At 52.1% G+C, this 18,635-nt stretch overlaps 4 protein-coding genes and 1 non-coding gene across 16 annotated transcripts in view; 3 read left to right on the top strand and 2 right to left on the bottom strand.

Annotated features, from left to right (window-relative positions):
* KMT2B (lysine (K)-specific methyltransferase 2B) overlaps window positions 1–5,461 on the top strand; it is a gene marked incomplete at its 5' end in the record, with an annotated part of 27,865 nt that extends 22,404 nt beyond the window's left edge. The window contains 10 exons of the mRNA XM_005862651.2: window positions 3–172; window positions 267–344; window positions 422–525; window positions 2,903–3,040; window positions 3,126–3,200; window positions 3,305–3,482; window positions 4,001–4,108; window positions 4,470–4,553; window positions 4,670–4,799; window positions 4,890–5,461. Coding sequence (XP_005862713.1) covers window positions 3–172; window positions 267–344; window positions 422–525; window positions 2,903–3,040; window positions 3,126–3,200; window positions 3,305–3,482; window positions 4,001–4,108; window positions 4,470–4,553; window positions 4,670–4,799; window positions 4,890–5,165 — 1,341 coding nt within the window. The remainder of the gene's footprint in view (window positions 1–2; window positions 173–266; window positions 345–421; window positions 526–2,902; window positions 3,041–3,125; window positions 3,201–3,304; window positions 3,483–4,000; window positions 4,109–4,469; window positions 4,554–4,669; window positions 4,800–4,889) is intronic.
* Window positions 5,462–5,878: 417 nt separating this feature from the next.
* IGFLR1 (IGF-like family receptor 1) lies at window positions 5,879–8,768 on the bottom strand. 5 transcript variants are annotated; one of them, XM_014536558.1, is made up of 5 exons: window positions 8,237–8,768; window positions 7,573–7,781; window positions 6,946–7,124; window positions 6,367–6,643; window positions 5,879–6,249 (listed from the first exon to the last, which is right to left on the bottom strand). In XM_014536558.1, exons 2-5 carry the CDS (start codon window positions 7,724–7,726, stop codon window positions 5,924–5,926), a joined length of 936 nt encoding a protein of 311 aa, XP_014392044.1. In that variant the 5' UTR covers window positions 7,727–7,781; window positions 8,237–8,768; the 3' UTR covers window positions 5,879–5,923. The 5 variants fall into 5 exon arrangements, with proteins under 5 accessions (XP_014392044.1, XP_014392047.1, XP_005862490.1 ...); XM_014536561.1 differs by having other exon boundaries at window positions 6,367–6,514; XM_005862428.2 differs by having other exon boundaries at window positions 6,952–7,124.
* A 338-nt stretch (window positions 8,769–9,106) lies between these two features.
* LOC102258793 lies at window positions 9,107–10,593 on the bottom strand. Its single transcript, XR_001361319.1, has 2 exons — window positions 9,405–10,593; window positions 9,107–9,294 (listed from the first exon to the last, which is right to left on the bottom strand). It is a non-coding gene; the product is annotated as an uncharacterized LOC102258793 (transcript).
* Window positions 10,594–10,794: 201 nt separating this feature from the next.
* On the top strand, window positions 10,795–12,131 carry PSENEN (presenilin enhancer gamma secretase subunit). 2 transcript variants are annotated; one of them, XM_005862430.2, is made up of 4 exons: window positions 10,795–10,901; window positions 11,036–11,174; window positions 11,561–11,665; window positions 11,847–12,131. In XM_005862430.2, the coding sequence occupies exons 2-4, from the start codon at window positions 11,114–11,116 to the stop codon at window positions 11,984–11,986; spliced, it is 306 nt and encodes a 101-aa protein (XP_005862492.1). In that variant the 5' UTR covers window positions 10,795–10,901; window positions 11,036–11,113; the 3' UTR covers window positions 11,987–12,131. The 2 variants fall into 2 exon arrangements, with proteins under 2 accessions (XP_005862492.1, XP_005862493.1); XM_005862431.2 differs by having other exon boundaries at window positions 10,837–10,851.
* Window positions 12,132–12,678: 547 nt separating this feature from the next.
* On the top strand, window positions 12,679–18,125 carry LIN37 (lin-37 DREAM MuvB core complex component). 7 transcript variants are annotated; one of them, XM_014536557.1, is made up of 10 exons: window positions 12,688–13,333; window positions 14,838–14,942; window positions 15,773–15,848; window positions 16,025–16,075; window positions 16,403–16,432; window positions 16,508–16,593; window positions 16,679–16,845; window positions 17,673–17,755; window positions 17,844–17,917; window positions 18,002–18,125. In XM_014536557.1, the coding sequence occupies exons 1-10, from the start codon at window positions 13,108–13,110 to the stop codon at window positions 18,049–18,051; spliced, it is 948 nt and encodes a 315-aa protein (XP_014392043.1). In that variant the 5' UTR covers window positions 12,688–13,107; the 3' UTR covers window positions 18,052–18,125. The 7 variants fall into 7 exon arrangements, with proteins under 7 accessions (XP_005862497.1, XP_005862494.1, XP_005862496.1 ...); XM_005862433.2 differs by having other exon boundaries at window positions 12,695–13,333; window positions 17,615–17,755; XM_005862432.2 differs by having other exon boundaries at window positions 12,682–13,333; window positions 17,673–17,917.
* Window positions 18,126–18,635: the final 510 nt, after the last annotated feature.

Below are 18,635 nucleotides of genomic sequence, written 5' to 3'. Positions count from 1 at the left end.
AGCTGAGCAGTGGGCCCTCCAGCCCGCCCCGCCAGGCCATCCGTGTCAAAAGGGTGTCCACCTTCTCTGGCCGTTCCCCACCAGCACCTCCCCCGAGCAAGACTCCCCGGATGGAGGAAGATGGAGAGGCCTTGGAGGACTCCCCCCAGGGTCCAGGGCTTAGTGGCAGCGGGTGAGTGAGTATACCGAGGCTGTGGAGGCGGGCAAGGGAGTTGGGCAAGAGAAGGCAGCTCAGGCTTCTTGTGGTCCCCCCCACTCCCTACCAGGTTTAGCCGAGTGAGGATGAAAACGCCTACTGTGCGTGGAGTTCTCAACCTGGATGATCCTGGGGAGGAAAGTCTGAGGTGAGTGGCCAGATCCTTTTCCCTGGAAGCTCTGGGATCTCTGTCCCTTCCCTCTTCTGACAGGTCTCTCCTCACAGGCCCCTCCAGGACCAGTCCCCTCTGCTACCACTTGCAGAAGGTGGTACTCCCCAAGTTCCCGATGGTCTCCCTGACCTTGAATCCCAGTGGCACCACTACTCAGGTAGGGCCAACCTTTTCTTCTCACTGCCTTCTTCCCTGTACTTGCTCAGCTGAATGACTGACAGGTACATTGACGAATTGGTACCCTTCAAAAAACATGTGGGAACACATTGTACACCCACCTGGGAACAGGGCTTAGGCTGGGCGTTACAATTATAGAGATACCCTTGAGGAGCTTATGGCCTGTGACAGAAACAGACAGAGATAGGAAGTTTCAGCTTGATGTGAAAGGGTCTCTGAAAGCGCCTTGTCTAGCATGTCCAAGAGCCCCAGGGAAGGCTTCAGCGCCTAGTCTGCCAGAGTCAGAGGGTTAGTTACCTGGTAAAACCAAAGGTGAAGTTCTGTGGATTATCCAGAGAAGATGGATCCCACCTAGGACCCAGAGAAGGGGCAAGAACCATCGGAAGAAGATCAAAGGAGTGTGGAGTCCCACAGGCCAGGGAAGGGAGTAGTCAGCAGTCCCAACTGCCACAGAGGACCCTAGGGTTGCAGGGTCTAGGGTTGGTATGTACTGTGTGGGCCAGAGTCCAGAATCAAAGACGATGGTTAATGAGGAAGTCAAAACAACACCCAGATGCTTTACCAAAAAGCTTAGCTAAGAGTCTGGGAGGAGGAGGTGGGCCAACAGCTTATAGGGGTTTGTTGTGAGGACTGAACAGCAAAGCCAAGGATGAAGGCAGAGGTGAGAGGAGGCATGGTGGTCAGGTAGAATAGGAGACCCCTGAGATGGAAGAAAGGTGAAGTTAGGTGTATCTGCAGAGACATCAGTATACAGGATGAGGACACTTGGAATCATTTGGCTGATAATCTCAGTGAAGCCAGAAGAGAAGTATTCTGTAGGTCACGGAGGGCAGAGAGAGCTGTGGGAACCATGAAAGCTGGTAATTAGCAGCCCGAGGTTTGGAATTTCTAGTGGCCTCAGTCCTGTTCTGATCTGTGGATTTTGTCATTGTGTAGAACACAGCTCCTGAGCATGGAAGTGGGGTGAGGTAGACTGAAACTGCTTAACTGAAAGGCTGCTTATGGGGTCAGAGAGGGCACAAGGATATGGCAGTGACCATGACAAGACAGTCTCGACTGCCCTTAGGGAACATACCACATTTTGGTAGAGGAAGCAGACATGTACATATTAGTGCACAGCAGCTTAGAATGAGCACTGTGAGAAAGAAGTCAGTGAGTTGTGTTCAAAGAACAGAGTGGAGTGAGGATGGAAGAGGGCTAAGAAGAGGTAGAAGTTGTCAGAGGTGGACCCAGGAGCACTGAGGCCTAGAGATGATGTGAGTCACACAACAACAAGGTTTAGAGTCTTGCGTAGGGCTGGGAGGTCATGTGGGCATGTTGGCCCAGAGAAGTGATGTGGAGAAAAGAGCAACCATGTGTGTCCTGCCTCTCTTAAAGTGTGCTCACTCGAACTCTACCCCCACTCCAACCAAATACAGTGGTCAGTCCTCAGTCCACATCCTGCTTCAACCAAGAGCAGTCAGTGTGCTGATCCCTCCCCTCTGTGAAGCACTCTCTTTCCTGGCTTCCAGAATCCCATCCTTCTCCTCACCTCCAGTTGTGCCTCCTCATTGCCCCAGCCTGTCAACTTTGGCACATCCAGGGTGCTCTGATCTAATTTCATGGCCCTAAATCCCATTTCTAATTCTGATAGTCCCCAAGTTGCTATCCACTCCTTGTACCTGCTTGCCATCTCCACCAGCAAGTTGCCAGGAATGTTTTTCTAAGAGGAATCTCAGACTCAACATGTTCCAAACTGAGCTCTCAACCTTTACCAAAACGTGTTTCTCCTCCAGCCTCACTATCACTATCCTTTCAGTTGCTCAGGCTCCAAACCTCAGAGTTTTCCTTGACCCCCCCCCCCCCCACCTCTTTCTCTTACATCTACATCTCCTACGTCAGTAAGTCCTGTCTGCTCTGTCTTTAAAATCTTTAGCCCATGAGAAATCCCTTAAATAGCTCATAATGTACATGTATTTGATTCTGTATGGTCCTATAAAATAATATGTGTAATATTTATAGCAATATGCTGTATATAAAAATATACTTGTGCAAAATTTAATTCTCCAGTATTTTTAATTTTATGTGAGACAAAAGAATGAGGGGTGGGTGTTTATGGTAGATTGGGTTTGAGTAAGCCACAGTATATCCTGCAGAGCCAAAACACTCCAAACTTCCGTGGAACTGCTCATGTAACCAAGAAGTCCTGCTGAAAAGGAACCGCAGACCCTTTAGAAAAAATGTTTGGTCTGTAGGGTTCACTAGGCATTTAGACCCAGAGTCTGTGCTTGTGCCCAGGGAGTGAGGGAGGGCAATGGGAAGGTTTTGACTCCATGAGGGGTGATCCTTACCTACTCTGACCTGCTACCTGGGACCAGGTGAGGCTTCAAGCTCTGAGGAAGAGCCTCCATTTCCAGAGGATAAAGAAAACCAGGCCCCAAAACGGGCTGGTCCACATCTGCGCTTCGAGATCAGCAGTGAGGATGGGTTCAGCGTGGAGGCAGAGAGCTTGGAGGGTGAGTTAGGATTAATGGTGACAGGGAGGGAGAATGTGCCATAGAATACCATCCTGACTCTGCTGTGGCTCTGCCCTCTCCTCAGGGGCGTGGAGAACTCTGATTGAGAAGGTGCAAGAGGCCCGAGGGCATGCCCGGCTAAGACATCTCTCCTTTAGTGGTAAGTGGGGGGATCCACAGGGATGCTGGGGGCTGGGATCACGTCCTGAGAGCAAGATGGGTCACTGACATGACTTGTGCATCCTCACCTTTGACTTCCCTCAGGAATGAGTGGAGCAAGGCTCCTTGGCATCCATCATGATGCTGTCATCTTCCTGGCAGAGCAGCTGCCTGGGGCCCAGCACTGCCAGCACTATAAGTTCCGCTACCACCAGCAGGGAGAAGGCCAGGAGGAGCCACCCCTGAATCCCCATGGGGCAGCCCGCGCCGAGGTCTATCTTCGGTGAGAGGTCTGGGGTGTGATGCCTGGGTCGGGGGAACCCTATGGGCAGTCTTGAGGGTGGGAATTAAGTCTGTACAGATTGGAAACTGAGGCCTGGGAGAAGACACTAGGCCAGGGGTGGGCAAACTTTTAGACTCGAGGGCCACAATGGGTTCTTAAACTGGACCGGAGGGCCGGAACAAAAGCATGGATGGAGTGTTTGTGTGAACTAATATAAATTCAAAGTAAACATCATTACATAAAAGGGTACGGTCTTTTTTCTTTTTAGTTTTATTCATTTCAAATGGGCCAGATCCGGCCCGTGGGCCGTAGTTTGCCCACGGCTGCACTAGGCCATTCCAGGAATTATTTCTAGGGGTCATATCAGAATGAACCTCATTCATTCCCCTTTTGCTTTGTCTTCAGTAGTAGTTGTATTACTCTTACTCTGCCAGCAGCAGGTCCAGGCCAAGAATAGGAGGGTAGCATCTCGAAGGAATGGATCTGTACCTCCGTCCATTTTTCTCTTTTACCTACAGGAAATGCACCTTTGACATGTTCAACTTCCTGGCCTCTCAGCACAGGGTGCTCCCTGAGGGAGCCACCTGTGATGAGGAAGAGGATGAGGTACAGCTCAGGTCAACCAGGTATGGAGGACAGGCCAGGGAGCTGGGGTAGTTTGGAAGGGTCTGACAGAGGGTGACCAGGGGCAAAAGAGATCATTTCGCCCTAACCGGTTTGGCTCAGTGGATAGAGCATCGGCCTGCGGACTGAAGGGTCCCAGGTTCGATTCTGGTCAACGGCATGTACCTTGGTTCGGGCACATCCCCAGTGTGCATGAGGGAGTGTGCAGGAGGCAGCTGATCGATGTTTCTCTCTCATCGATGTTTCTAACTCTCTATCCCTCTCCCTTCCTCTCTGTAAAAAATCAATAAAATATATTTAAAAAATAAATTAAAGAGATCATTTCTGGGTACTAGCCTTTGTGATACTATTGTCCCCCACCAGACGTGCCACCAGCCTGGAGCTGCCCATGGCCATGCGCTTTCGCCACCTCAAAAAGACATCCAAAGAGGCTGTAGGTGTCTACAGGTTAGTGGGGTTGAGGGGAGGATGCCCCTTGGGAGGATGACAGGTGCCCTGGTGTGGGGCTGCCCTGGTTTTATTCCCCTGCCCCCTGAGCTCCCCTTGCCCATCCTACCCTGCAGGTCTGCCATTCATGGGCGGGGCCTGTTCTGTAAGCGCAACATCGATGCTGGCGAGATGGTCATTGAGTACTCTGGTATTGTCATTCGCTCTGTGCTGACTGACAAGCGGGAGAAGTTCTACGATGGGAAGGTGGGCTCTGCCAGGTCATGGGAATGAGGTGGGAGAAGCAGGGCTACTCTGGGAACAGAGCATCTAACTGCCCCTCCCTTGTCCCTGTAGGGTATTGGGTGCTACATGTTCCGCATGGATGACTTTGATGTGGTGGATGCCACAATGCATGGCAATGCCGCCCGCTTCATCAACCACTCCTGTGAGCCCAACTGCTTCTCTCGAGTCATCCACGTGGAGGGCCAGAAGCACATCGTCATCTTTGCCCTGCGCCGCATCCTGCGTGGTGAGGAGCTCACCTATGACTACAAGTTCCCCATTGAGGATGCCAGCAACAAGCTGCCCTGCAACTGTGGCGCCAAGCGCTGCCGTCGGTTCCTTAACTGAAGCTGTGGTTGCCCACACCTCCCGCTGCCATCTTGCCCCTGGTCTGGGGGCTCCCTAGTCCCCCCAGAGCATCTCACCCCCACCCTCATGTCCAGGGTGAATGTGGGCATGCAGGTGGCAAGGGCCCTGCCCCTACCCCTCCAGCCCACTCAGCAATTGCCCCCTTCTTGCCCTGGGGGCCCAGAATGTAGATATTGTACAAAGGTTTCTAAATCCCTTCTTTTCTATGCACTTTTTTATTTAAGAGGTGGGATCCCAGGTGGGAACCTCCCCAATAAAGTCTGTCAATGTTTGGAGAGGTGGTCTTACAGTTTGTATGGTGCTGGAGGCATGTAGGAGCTCCCATTTCTCCATGCCCCACACCTATTCTGAACCAAGGAAGCCCATCAGCCTCAACAGGCAGGTGAGAGGCCACTGTTCAGAATTAGAAGTACATTGTGGGGTCTGTCAAGGCTTCAGAGCAACAAATGTTTTATATACTGTAAGTTAGAACCCAGCTGGATGCCTGTGGATCCCTCTTGGGTAGTGGGAGTTTTCCTCAAGAGGGGACCCTGATTGCCCAGAAGCACTGAGACCAGCTCCCCCACACCTGGTCTTCTGTGATAGAATGGGCCCTATTCTGGGTGGGGGATGAGAATGTCTGCTGGGTCTTGGCCCGATTAAGACTATTTCAAGAGGGCTCCTAATGAGTCCAGGACACAGCAGGCACTTATTTTCAAGGGAAACTTTATTGAGTACTAGGCCGGGCAAGCCCCAGATCAGGCAAGTTTAGACAGCACCTGCAGGGCATCTGCCCGCCCTAGCTGGGCCAGGTGTGTGCCAAGCTGGCCCAGAGAAGCAGAGGGCTCCCTTGCCACCACCATCTCAATGAGGGCACGCAGAGGCGAGTGACTGGGTCGCAGTGAGTAGGCAAAGGTGGACCAGGAAGCAGGCAGTCCATATTTTGCAGCCAGGTGTCGAGTAGTACCACAGGCCAAAGCCCCACCTGGCCCAGGCTCAGGGTCCAGCAGCACAATCAGCTCCTCCAGCACCTCCAACTCATCCAGAAGGCGAGACAGGGGCTGTGATGCCAGATTTGGCAGCTCTGGGAAACAGGGAGGGATGAGGGGGAGGAAGGTTGGGCTTCCAGTCCATATTCCCCTCAGCATGTCTGGGACTAACCCCCCCGCCAGGAGTGGGAGCAGAGAAACCCATGAGTCACCTGCTTCCGATGTCACCAGAGAGCCTCCAGAGGTGTTGGAGCCAGGGTAGGGGAGGTAGGGACTGTGCCTTTTCAGGGCGAACAGGAGGATGGCTGCTGAGGTCACGAGCAGAACCAGCACCAGGGGCAGGGCAAAAGTCAGCAAGGCCTGCCAAGGGACGGTGTGTTCAGATGTTCCAGAGGGGCTGGAAATGGCTGGTGAGCTGGTCTCCTGTGAGCTTAGGACGCTGGGTGTTTCAGGCTTCAGGGGACAGGGCTCCTTGGTAGGGGCAGGCTTCTGAGAATAGGAGTAGAGCTGGAGGCAAACCCCACTCCTGCCCCCTCAGCCCAAATTTTTCATCCTTATAAGCCACATCCTCGCCTGATCCAGACGCCCGCCCACCCCCTCCGTACTACTTTAACCCTAGCTGGTCACCCCCAGATACAAATGTCCCCACCCCTATCCTCTTCAGTGGGGCTAGCCACACCACCACCTCTGATCCAGACCCTGCCCACCCAATCCCAATCCCAAACCATGCCCTCTACACCCCACCCCACTTCTGGCAGGCTACACCTTTGCCCATGCAGTCTGAGCCAGACCAGCACCTCTCCACAGCGCTGCCGGCTTCCCTCGGGAGTAGGGGCCCTGGTTCCGCTGCCACAGAAGCTACATAGCTCTGCAAGGTCCGGATTGCACTGCCCACGAGGACACTCTTTGAAGGGGTGCATTACGTGATCACCAAAGTCATTGAGCCCGCAGTTTTCTGAAAACTCATAGTCTAGTGGGAGACAAGGCTTGTAAGTGGCTTCCAAGCCCCACCTCTAAAAGGTCCTTTCCCTTTTGTCCTATCCTAGCGGGCCTTGCCCCTTGGACTTTATCCACCCATCAGCAGACATGCTCACCCCTCCATTCTCCCTTCCCCACACTAGCCCTGCTAGTCTCAAAAGGCTCCACAGGCTCCTTACCCTTCATGCCCCTCCTGCTTCCACACCAAGCTCTGCCCATGCTGGGATTGATCTGTATAGCTCACCCCTTTCTGCCTAGATCCTGCTTCCAGCCTTTCTCACAGGCTTAGCCCCCATACCTGCCTTACTGATTAAAGCCCACTGCCCCTACCTAGAAGCAAGCCCCCAAACCTTGTTCTTTCACGGGATCTCTATCACCCTCAATCAGCCCGAACATATGCATAGGTATATATAGGTATACGCCCAGTCTCTGCTCCTCACCGGGGCACGGGGGAGGCCCAAAGCGCTGTAGGCAGCTGCCACAGCACAGGTTGTCAGGGTTCCAGTACTCAAGGCGGCTGCAGTGTTGGGAGGCTTCATGTGGCACCGCCTGGGCCAGGAACAGCGCAGCAGACAAGAGGTGCTGGGGCCTCATCCCAGCGGTGCGTGCAGCCTGGGGCCCGAGACTGTAGGACTTCCGGCCACAGCGCCTTTGCCAATTTCCCAGGAAATCAGGGAGAAGAAGGAAACAGTGGATGTGGGGGACATAGGACGGGAATCTACCTACACCCAGCTCCCAGTCCTCAGTCCAGCTCCTGACCCATTATCAGAAGCCACAAGGCCTCAAGATTGCTAGAGCAAGGGCTCTGAAGCCAGACTGTGGATTCATATCCCATATCTGCCATGTTCCATCTGTATAGTAGGCTAATACCACCTGTCTCATAGGGGTATTGTGGAGAACTAAAACTTACTAGAGTCAACTATAATTGAAAAATAAAAAGTGATTTTAAAAAAAACCCTTATTAGAAGTAAAGCTCTTAGGGCAGCACCTGGTATATGGTAAGCTTAAGTATTAGGTATTACTCACTCCCATTTCAGGGAATCAGGGATGGAGGACCCAGCCCTCATTTACTGAAGACTCCAACTCAACTCCAAGTGACCTTACCTTAGATCCTAACCCCAAACTCCTCTGGGTTGGGAATCCTCCAATCTGCCACAACTAGGCGTCTTCCCTTTGAAAAGCCTCAGATGGATATGAAGTTTCCAGCACGAAGGCGTTCCACCAGTCCCACTTGAGAGTTTCTAGGGCGTTGAGCCCTGAGTCCAATAATTTTCCACCTGTTTGAAGTTCTTCAACTGCAGTTGTGGCTAGAGCCCAACCTACTTCCCCTTTTCGTCGGATGTGGGGGTGGAAGGAAACTCCAGCCCGCAGCTAGACTCAAGCTCAAAATACAGAACTTTATTCAGGGAGGGGTGGCAGACTAGAGGCTGGGGAAGATGGCCCTGGGGAGTTAAGGGAGCTTTGAGGAGGGGTCCTGGCCAGGAACATATCTACCTGTTAGGGGTGGAGGGCAAGAGGGTCAAGATCTTAGAAGTGACCCTGCTGGTGGCCTGGGGAATGTCATCAGTTTCTTTCTTTGGGACAGTGGCAGGTATGGGACCTTGGGGGTGACCTGGGGACAGCAGGGGGGAGAAGGGGTAGAGTGGGGCAGAGAAGAGGGTCAAGATCTTAGAAGTGACCCTGCTGGTGGCCTGGGGAATGTCATCAGTTTCTTTCTTTGGGGCAGTGGCAGGTATGGGACCTTGGGGGTGACCTGGGGACAGCAGTGGGGAGAAGGGTTAGAGGCATGGGGCAGAGCAGGTGATGAAGTAACTAGAGTTCCTGGGGGTGGTCTAGGATAGGTGCTCAGGAGCTGATCTCAGGATTAGAGATCCAAGCTGGTCTTCAGTTTGGGATTCAGAATGGTTTGGGGGTTGGGACTTAGGTGCTGGTCTTGGAATGGGCTCAGTACTAGTCCTAGGATACCAAAGGCTTGAGATATTGTTATTGAGACATAGGATCAGGTTCATTTCAGATTATAGGAGCTCTAGAGTTTGAGAAGTCTTGGCAGGCTGGTCCTGAGATACTTGAGCCTGGGTTCCAACCAATAGAACTGCTGCCAGAAGTTCCGGGAGGTGGGTCACAGGTGCATGAAGTTGCAAAAGCTACCACGAGTACATTCTCTGGGTTGAGGATGGATGGGTGGAAGAGGACACTGTCATTGACAGCCCCACCAATACACACACAGGAGTCTGGAACTCCAGGTGCCCACCCCACCCCCTTACTGCCATACCCCATCTCATACTGCCGACAGCATGACTCCCGGAAGTCGGTGACAGGAGACAGATCAGCATGCAGAGCCTGCCCACTGAACCAGCGGTTACTGAGTTCAGCTACTGCCCGCTCAGCATCCTCTTCGTGCCGGAAGTAGGTCAAGTTTGGTAGTCAAACTCAGAAACCTTCAGGGGATTTGTAAGCAGCTCTGGGGCTGGACTGGATTTAGTGATGGACCTCAAACTATGAGGCTTAAGTGGTGACCTTTAGGCACTGAAATGCCTCCACCTCTGGTCTCTAATGGGGGGAAAGCAGGCACATTGACATAGACATTGCCCATGAGGTGGTTCCCCAAGTTGTCACACACATTCATCTCTTCAATCTCCCCGTACTTCTCCTGCAGTTCCATGATCACCTCCTGTGGAGACCAGGAGGTGTTCAGCTGAACTCCTGGCCCACAACTCAACCCATCTCTGCCAGTCCTCACCTCAAATACGTTATCATAGTGTTCTTGTACCTCTACCTCACGCACGTAACCTGGAGGCGGTAGGGTGGAATCAGGAAGTGGCCTGCAGAGGGCAGTCCGTCCTGCCCCCAAGAAATGGTCCCTCCAGTGCGATCGTCTGCGGTTTGGGCGGTGTTCTGTGGATTCCGGTACAGGTTGAGCAGCACTATTGTCTGAATAGAATTAAGAGGGGCAGGGTCCTGAGCAGAGAGAGCAGGGCTATGTGCAAAGCCTAAGCATCTTGAGTGCATCAGCGATGCATGTCCCTAAGGAAACCAGCAGAGGGAGGACCTAGAAGTGAGAGACAACCGAGGGGTGTAGGTTGAGGGAGGAATAGCAGAGGTCCAACTAGAAAAAAGCCGGGCAGTAGGGTGGGCCTAAGACATCCGGAAAAGGCGGGACCTCGGGATGATGGACAACGGAAGGGGAACAGCCCGGAGGCTTTAACCCTCCAGGCTCCGTGCCAAGTCTCACCAGCCTGAAAGTTTGTTTTGGGAAGCCGGGAGCATTGGTCCCCATGCCGGAAGGCCCCGATCCTAAAGTAAAAGGAGCAGTTAACCCTGGAAGGGGTGCAAAGACAGAGGTGAGCTGAGGGCCGGATACCCCAGAAATACTGTCCCACGCCGCCCAGCAACCCCGATAGGATATTGCCTGCGCCCGTTTCCACTTGTCCTCAGTCCCGAATATCGAAGAATTCAGCCATTTTTACCCGAACTCTCCAACTTGATTGGCTCGAAGTCACTTCCGTTGCTTCAGAACATTGGGAAGTGTAGTTCTTCGCTGCTTCGTCTTGCTTAGCACGCTCAGAAACTCCCTAATGCGCTTGCGTGTTGGAAGCCTGCGCCCTCTCCATAGAATCACCGACAGAAATTCCCTGAGAGCGCATGCGTGCAGCGCTGCCTAAAAAAAAAAAAAAGACTACAAACACCAGAGATCCTTGCGGCATCACGCGCAAACGTCCGTAAGTTGAAAGTGGCAAAGGCATCTATCCGGAGGAAGTAAACTCCACTGGTGAGATGGGGGTCGTTTCACGCACCCCAGTAAACATCAAGAGCGTCTCAACCCAATCAACTTGCTGGTGGGGGCGGGGGCGCCCTGCTTTCAGCAAACCCACCCTTGAATTTATCTTTGTTTTGTCGTAAAAGGGGCGTGGATTTTCGCGATCCTTGCATCTCAGTGTCTTGCCCCTCAGACCCACGGAACGACCTAGCCCTAGCGCCACTATGAACTTGGAGCGGGTGTCCAACGAAGAGAAGTTGAACCTGTGCCGCAAGTACTACCTGGGTAAGGGCCAGTCTCCTAGGGTCCCAGGAGAAGAGAGGGGACGGAATAAGGTCTGTAGGGCCGGATGCTTGGGTCTAAGGGATGAAGCGGCTGGGAGCGCGAGCTCTGAGAGAAGGAACTGGGTCCTGAGGAGGAGAGGCTGGGCCTCAAGAGCTTATTGGTCCCAAGAGGGGAGTTGGGGGCTGGACTACTCGGTCCTGACAAAGAGATGGCTGAGGAATCAGATTCCTGGATCCCAGGGAGGAGCCTTGATATCAGAGTCCTTAATAGCAGAGATCTCAGTTGAACTTGGGTGTGGGAGAAGGACTTTACAAATTAGTCATCTAAGTGGGCGTTGGGGAGGATACTCATTGTCTTATGTCCTAGTTTGGCTTTTTTCTCTTTAGGTGGGTTTGCTTTCCTGCCTTTTCTCTGGTTGGTCAACATCTTCTGGTTCTTCCGAGAGGCCTTCCTTGTCCCTGCATACACAGAGCAGAGCCAAATCAAAGGCTGTGAGTCCAGGGTACAGTTGAAAGAAGGCCATTGGGGAGGTGGGGAGGTGGAGCTCTGGTGGGATGGGATGAAAGAAGTTCCAGATTTCTAGGGCTCCGTGGAAGAAAAGAGAGAACTTGTCTGGAGGTGACCAGAGAGCAGGTGGAAGCCAACCTTACCCACTCCTGTTACCTTTTACAGATGTCTGGCGCTCTGCTGTGGGCTTCCTTTTTTGGGTGATTATACTCATCACCTGGATCACCATCTTCCAGATCTACCGGCCCCGTTGGGGCGCCCTTGGGGACTACCTCTCCTTCACCATACCTCTGGGTACTCCCTGACAAATTCTTCAGCACAGGCCTGGGACCTGATCATTCTCCCAGGATGGGCTCCTGTACTCCCAGCCCACTTTCAAGCCCCTTAATACTTATTCCTATCTCCTGTGTTCTCTGTTGACATACTCCAATAAATGTCCCTGATTCTCTATGTTGACTTCCTGGGATCTTTTGAACATTGAAACAGAAAATGATTATTATTCAGAAACATTCATTAAATGCTTACTTTGTTCCAGGGTTAGTGCTTCACACATTATGTGCATCTTTTTCACTGAATACTACTCATAACCCTCTGAAATAGGAACTATCCTGCTCCAGAAACCTATTTTACAGATGCAGAACCAAGAAGGGAATATTCTATTACTAGTGGCTGCTATCCTGTACTGGTATTATGTGAGTTTGAAAACATTACTTTTCCATTTGGACTTAGTATTCTCATCTAAAGTGTGGACCACAATGCTACCTCTTGGAATTAATCTGGGTCAAGGCATATGTAGTAAAATGAAGTTCTCCATTTTCTGAAGGAGATGTCTGGTTTATTAGAGAAAGCTTCCTTAACAAACCTATTTAAAATTTCAGTGTTTTACTTGTTTATTGTGTGCCCCCATCCTCAAAATATAAGCTCTATTGGGAAAGATATTTTTGTTTGTTTTGTACTCTGCTTGTCCCCAGTGCCTAGAAGAGTGACTCGCACAGTAATAATATTTGCTAAGTGAATAAAGTTGTGCCTGAAAAGAGATTAATAGGTAGCTGGCACTAATGAGTACTCAGAGTGAAAAAGCCTAACTCCAGACTTGTCTCCCAATTAGGGGCAAGAAGGACACGGTTAAATAATTACTGTTAATACCTAAATGGCTTTTATTAAAAGCTACTAACACTTTAAGTTCCAAAAAGCCTCGCGATGCCCTGGTCCTTTATCTCCCACCGTGCCTCGCGCGGCGCAGGCGCTGTTACTACGGCTGAGTCTCGGGAGCCAGAACTACACCTCCCAGAAAGCGTGCCGGGATGTCGTTGGTTTGTTTCCGGAAATGGGTCCCTAGCAAGGTGGGACTTAGGGCTGAGAGCTGTCAATTGGTCAAGGTACGAGATCGACGGTTATACTGACTAATGGGGACAAGCGACTGCCGATGGGGCCCCACCAAAGGGGAGCAAGAGGTGCTGGCGGCGGCGGCAGTCGTAGATCGACGCTGCTCAGGGCAGAAGAGCTCCCGCGTACGAAGCTTATCTTTGACGGTCTCCGTCTGCCTCTGCCATTGACTTGTGACGCTAGGCCCTTTTGGGCTCCTCTGACTCAACTAGCCAGACTCCAGACCAAAACCATGTTCCCAGTGAAGGTGAAAGTGGAGAAATCAGGTGAGGTTTCGAGGTCGGGGGCCTGTAGAGGAGCACGGGGCTGATCTGGGTATGCGAGTCCCGATAGACAGGGTTATCGCGATAAGGTAGACTGAGACTTCTCCCTGCAGCCCTTCTGCCTATCGCTGTCAGGCATTGAGCGATTCCTGCCGCCTGCATACCTTACCAGTCTGCTCGAGATTGCTTTGAGATTGAGTGGCGGTGGCTCAGGCAGTGTGGTGCCGCAAGGCATGGGGATTCCCAGCCCCATGACCGCGAGAAAGACTACTTGGCTGTGTCTCAGTTTTTCCATTTCCAGCAATAGTTATGAATCAAGCATTGTACTGAGTGCCTGAAGTACAAGGAGGTTTTTAATCCTTGAAGTCACTGTATCCCAATAATCCTAGAAGTCAGAAATGTGGTAGATGGGAAAACAAGCTGAGAGAGAAGGATTCATTTTGGGTTGGGACCAAGTTTATGGGAACCCAGGACTGGTAGGTTAAGGGCGGTGGGAGAGGCACAGAATCCAGACAAAATATAATAGTAAAATGATGTACGATGTTAGATGGCATACGTGGAATAAAATGAAACAGGAGAGCAAATGTGAGATCAGGAGTGAGGTAAGGTTAGGGAGAGAGCCATGAGGATATGTGAGCCAACAGCGAATAAGACGAAGGAAATAGCTTTGAAAAAGCCTTGTCTGGCCTGTTCAAGGACCAGCCGGGAGGCCAGTGTGGTTGGAACAGGCTGAGGTAGAGAGTGTGAGGAGATGGAGGCAAAGCGGGGAGGAGAGAGGAACCAATCTTGTGGACCCAGGTTAGGACTTAGGTTTTGCTGTGAGGGAAACGGAGAACCAAGGGAGGGTTTTGAATTGAGGAGTGAGTTAATAAAGATGCCTTCCAATGCCAAAAAAAATTGTGGATGGAAAAGTGTAGGGGGCCTGACCACAATGATGATGTGGGCACTGCAGAGTTGTGCAGGGTTCTAAGGGGGAGTATCGGGGTCAGGATTGATTTTAGGAAGATCTCCCTGGCCACCTTGTGGAGGGTGGATCAGAAGGGGAGACTGAGGTTGGGAACCCAAGGGAAGGAACGAAAAGGACCAGGGTGGGCAGGGTAGGGTTGGGATAGGTGGTAGAAAAGGAGGCCAAGTGGACAAGAGTTGGTGGTTTGGAATGGAGGAGAGAGAGAGGTGTCCATGTTGAGGCCCAGGGAGGGGTTGGGGGACAGCAGAGCTATCCTTGAGATGGGGGCCCAGGAAAGAGGGTAAGTTTAGAGAAACACTGAGGCCAATGATAATGTGGGAGCCAATAGGTAGAAGAACCAGGGGGAGGTGTCCAGGAGTCCATGGGATCCCAAGATCTGAGGTTCAGGAGAGAAGTGGGGGCTAGGGAAAGAGATGTGGGCATGATCCATACTTTGTCTCCTGAATAAGGCTTTTTGCTAGAATCTCAGCTGCCCCAATCCACACCCCTACCCTGTCTCTGAGTGATGTCAGGAATCCGTGCATCTTCTGGTCTCCTCAGGAAGTCCCAGGGCTGGCCAAAGCATATCCCCAAGTGTCCTTCCAGGCTCTGAGCACTGTGCCAAAGCACCTACTAGCTGGAAGAGGAGAGCAAACACCTCACAGGGTGAGAAGAGAATATTTATAATATCATTACCTCCTTAAGTTCTATGATGAACAGAGGCAAAGACACAGGCTGCAGGGCCAGGCAGGGCCTGTGATATGCAGGAAGGTGGGCCCAGATCTCATTTCCTGTGTGTGTGTGTTGGAGGAGGGGGGGGGGTGCAAAAATGGGTCTCTTGGGTGAAATCTCCCAATTAAATGTGAGTTCATTCAGATTTAATATAACTCCACTGCCTTATCCAAACAAAGCTTACCTGGGCACTAGATACCGCACCCTGTTCGAGTCCCTGCCATATAATTTCAGCTGTGGAGCCAGATGGCCTGCATGCAAATCCTTATTCCCTAGCTGGGTGACTTTGGGCAACTACCTAACATCTATGTGCCTCAGTTTCATGATCTGTAAAATGGGTAAAAATCATATGTACCTACCAGGGTTATTGTGAGAATTCAACGGGTTAATATGTGTGATATGCTTGGAACAATGCTTGGCACATAATAAGCACTCTGTACATGTTACTTATTATTGCATTCTGCTAGAGATTTATATACAACATAGGTCAATTTAAGTCTCAGAACAGTCCTAACAAATAGGTATCATTTGGAGACCTATTTTCAAGAGGAAACAGGCTCAGTGAGGTAAGATGACTTGTCTTAGGTGGGACAGCCCAGGAACCCAGAGCTCTTACTCATCATTTCAGTAGTCTGCCCTCACACCCTCTCAGCACACCTGAGCCTTGCCATAGGTTTGACTATGCATGCCCTTCCCCAGCCCAGTTGGCTTCCCACCTGCCTTGGGCCTGGGAACTGACTCTTGCTTGGTACCCTCTTCCCCAGAGTTGGAGATGGCCAAGGCCCGGAACCAACTGGATGCCGTTCTACAGTGTCTGCTGGAGAAGAGTCACATGGACAGGTTGGGACCTGGGCCAGCCTGAGGTCAGAGGGGGTTGGGCCCTCTAGTCCTGGGTGGGTCTAGGTGGGACCCCAGAACCTGGCTTAGGGAGGAAGGGGCCCAATGGAGAGGCCACTCATTGCCTTACCACTCTGGGCCCTTGGAACCCTGAGTCCACAGTTATCTTCTGCTACCAGGGAGCGTCTGGATGAGGAAGCCAGGAAGACCCCCTCAGACACCCACAGCAAGTAAGTTTTACTGGTGGGATCTGTATCGGAGGGTTTGTGGTGAATTACTTCCCTCACCCAAGCCCTGACCACTCTGTCCCCTGCTTCCTCCACCATAGTTGAACCACTCTATGTGCACAAAGACCCTGGGGCAGCAGAAGCTTAGGTCCCGTCATACTTGGCAACTAGAGCCCCAGGGGCTTGGGTGGGACACAACGCCTACAGAGTTAGTGGGGTACATGTGGGCATCTCAGGCTTGATCTCAGGATCCATAGGGTGTCTTTTGGGAGATTTTGAGCAGGCATTTGTTCAAGGGTGAGCTTGCTCATGCCCTGTCTCTTCCCACAGGGATTGCTCCATTGTGGCCACTGGCAAACGGTAAGGTGGCAGGGGTTTCAGCCAAGTGAAAAGAAGTCCCCAGCGCTGGTCCTGATGTTCTCTCAACTCACGCAGGCCATCTGCCCGCTTCCCCCACCAGCGGAGGAAGAAGAGAAGGGAGATGGATGATGGGCTGGCCGAAGGAGGGCCACAACGATCTAGTGAGTAGGTGGTAGCCCTAGAGGGCGGTCAGTGATAGGGGACTATATAAGCATGTTCACATACCTCCCGCTCCCACTTTCCTAGACACGTATGTGATTAAGCTGTTTGACCGGAGTGTGGACTTAGCTCAGTTCAGCGAGAACACACCGCTGTACCCAATCTGCCGGGCCTGGATGCGCAACAGCCCCACAGTGCGTGAGCACGAACGCTCACCCAGCTCACCATTGCCCCCACTGCCCGAGGATGAGGAGGTAGGATGGGTGGTAGGCCCCTGCCCAACAGCCAGGGAGAGAGTGGGTAGATGGTCACAAGGTACCCTCCTCACAAGCTATTTGGGATAGACAGGCAGTTTTCTGTGTCCCTTAAATGTCTCCTGGATCCATTGAGGCACACAGATATGAACCCTTATACTAGGAGTATGGATGGAGCTCTCCAGAGCAGACACACACGGCTACCTGTACTGGGAGAAAGAGGGGACAGGGTTCACCTGGGCAGATATGTGTGACCTCTAAGATTGGGATCCCCAAGAGCTGGGGGGTGGAAAGGGGTCCTTAGTGTAAACAGGTATAGCCACCTGATCTAAAGGAGCAGATGGGGATGCCCTAGGGCCGTGGTCGGCAAACTGCGGCTCGCTAGCCACATGCGGCTCTTTGGCCCCTTGAGTGTGGCTCTTCCGCAAAATACCACGTGCGGGCGCGCATACAGTGCGATTGAAACTTCATGGCCCATGCGCAGAAATCGGTTTTCGGCCTGGGCGAGTCTATTTTGAAGAAGTACTGTTGATATTTGGCTCTGTCGACTAATGAGTTTGCCGACCACTGCCCTAGGGTATGCAGGCATAGATGGAAATCTCTCGACTGGTCGGGTAAGGTCCCCATTCTTCAGACATGACTCCCAAGTACAGGTCCCAGAGGAGACCCTCATGTTTGTTGTCACTGGAAAAGGAAGGAGGGGTAAAATGTGTACCCCTGGCCCTCATCTCTGACTCTTGGACCTGTTATGGGGCTCCTGTGTCTCCAGGGTTCAGAGGTCACCACCAGCAAGAGTCGTGATGTGTACAAGTTGCCTCCTCCCACAGCCCCTGGGCCACCTGGAGATGCCTGCAGATCCCGAATTCCATCCCCACTGCAGCCTGAGACACAGGGTACCCCTGAGGATGAGGTGGGTCTGCAAAGTTTGCCTGGGGCTATGGGACATATGTTGTGGGGCTTGGGCATGGCCACCGAGCCTGGCTTCTCTGTCCACACAGCCCTCTGAGCCCTCACCCTCACCTTCCACACTCATCTACCGCAACATGCAGCGCTGGAAACGCATCCGCCAGAGGTAAGCATCCCCAACCTGCTTGCTCCTCTATGGCTTCTGCCGCAACTGCTGAGCCCTCCCTCTGCTTTCCCTCTCCCACTGCAGGTGGAAGGAGGCATCTCATCGGAACCAGCTTCGTTACTCAGAAAGCATGAAGATCCTACGGGAGATGTATGAGCGACAGTGATGTTCCCCTGACCTCAATAAACATTTCCCCTCTTTACACTGGCCTCTTGATTGCTCCAGCCTATCCTTCCAGGCCCAGACATAAAGCAGATGGCACAGCTCTAGCACATTTATTGAGGAGTGAGGGGATAGGGCAGCAGGGAATTTAGGGAGGGAGAAAAATTGTGGGGAATCAAAATCTAAGAAAGTGGCTTTAGGCTGGGTCTTGGAGAATAAGGGGTAGAGTCTGGAAGGTGGATTGCCTGTGATTAGAGACTTAGGGGTCAAGACAAAGTGACTGGGGTGTCCTTGGTGAAGTTGGAGGAGGGTTAGGACATTCTGCAGAGCCTGGGGAAATGAGCAGGATATCTACATTTTGAGGGTCCTGGTTGGTCTAGAATGGGTTTTCCAAGGGCGGGGGTCTGAAAAGGGATTCAAGAGTCTGAAGGTGGCTGGCTGAGGTTTCACGTCAGAAGATGAGAAGAGGGGTGGGGGTGGACTGTCTGGTTAGAATGAGGGGAAGACCAGGCTTGGGTGATCTGGTGTGGGAAGTCTGCAGAGTGGGGCTTTGTGG

Source organism: Myotis brandtii, unplaced genomic scaffold (genome assembly GCF_000412655.1).
Source record: "Myotis brandtii unplaced genomic scaffold, ASM41265v1 scaffold165, whole genome shotgun sequence".
NCBI lineage: Eukaryota > Metazoa > Chordata > Mammalia > Chiroptera > Vespertilionidae > Myotis > Myotis brandtii.
The sequence above is the reverse complement of the archived record's forward strand: the minus strand, read 5'-3'. Positions and strand labels throughout refer to the sequence as shown.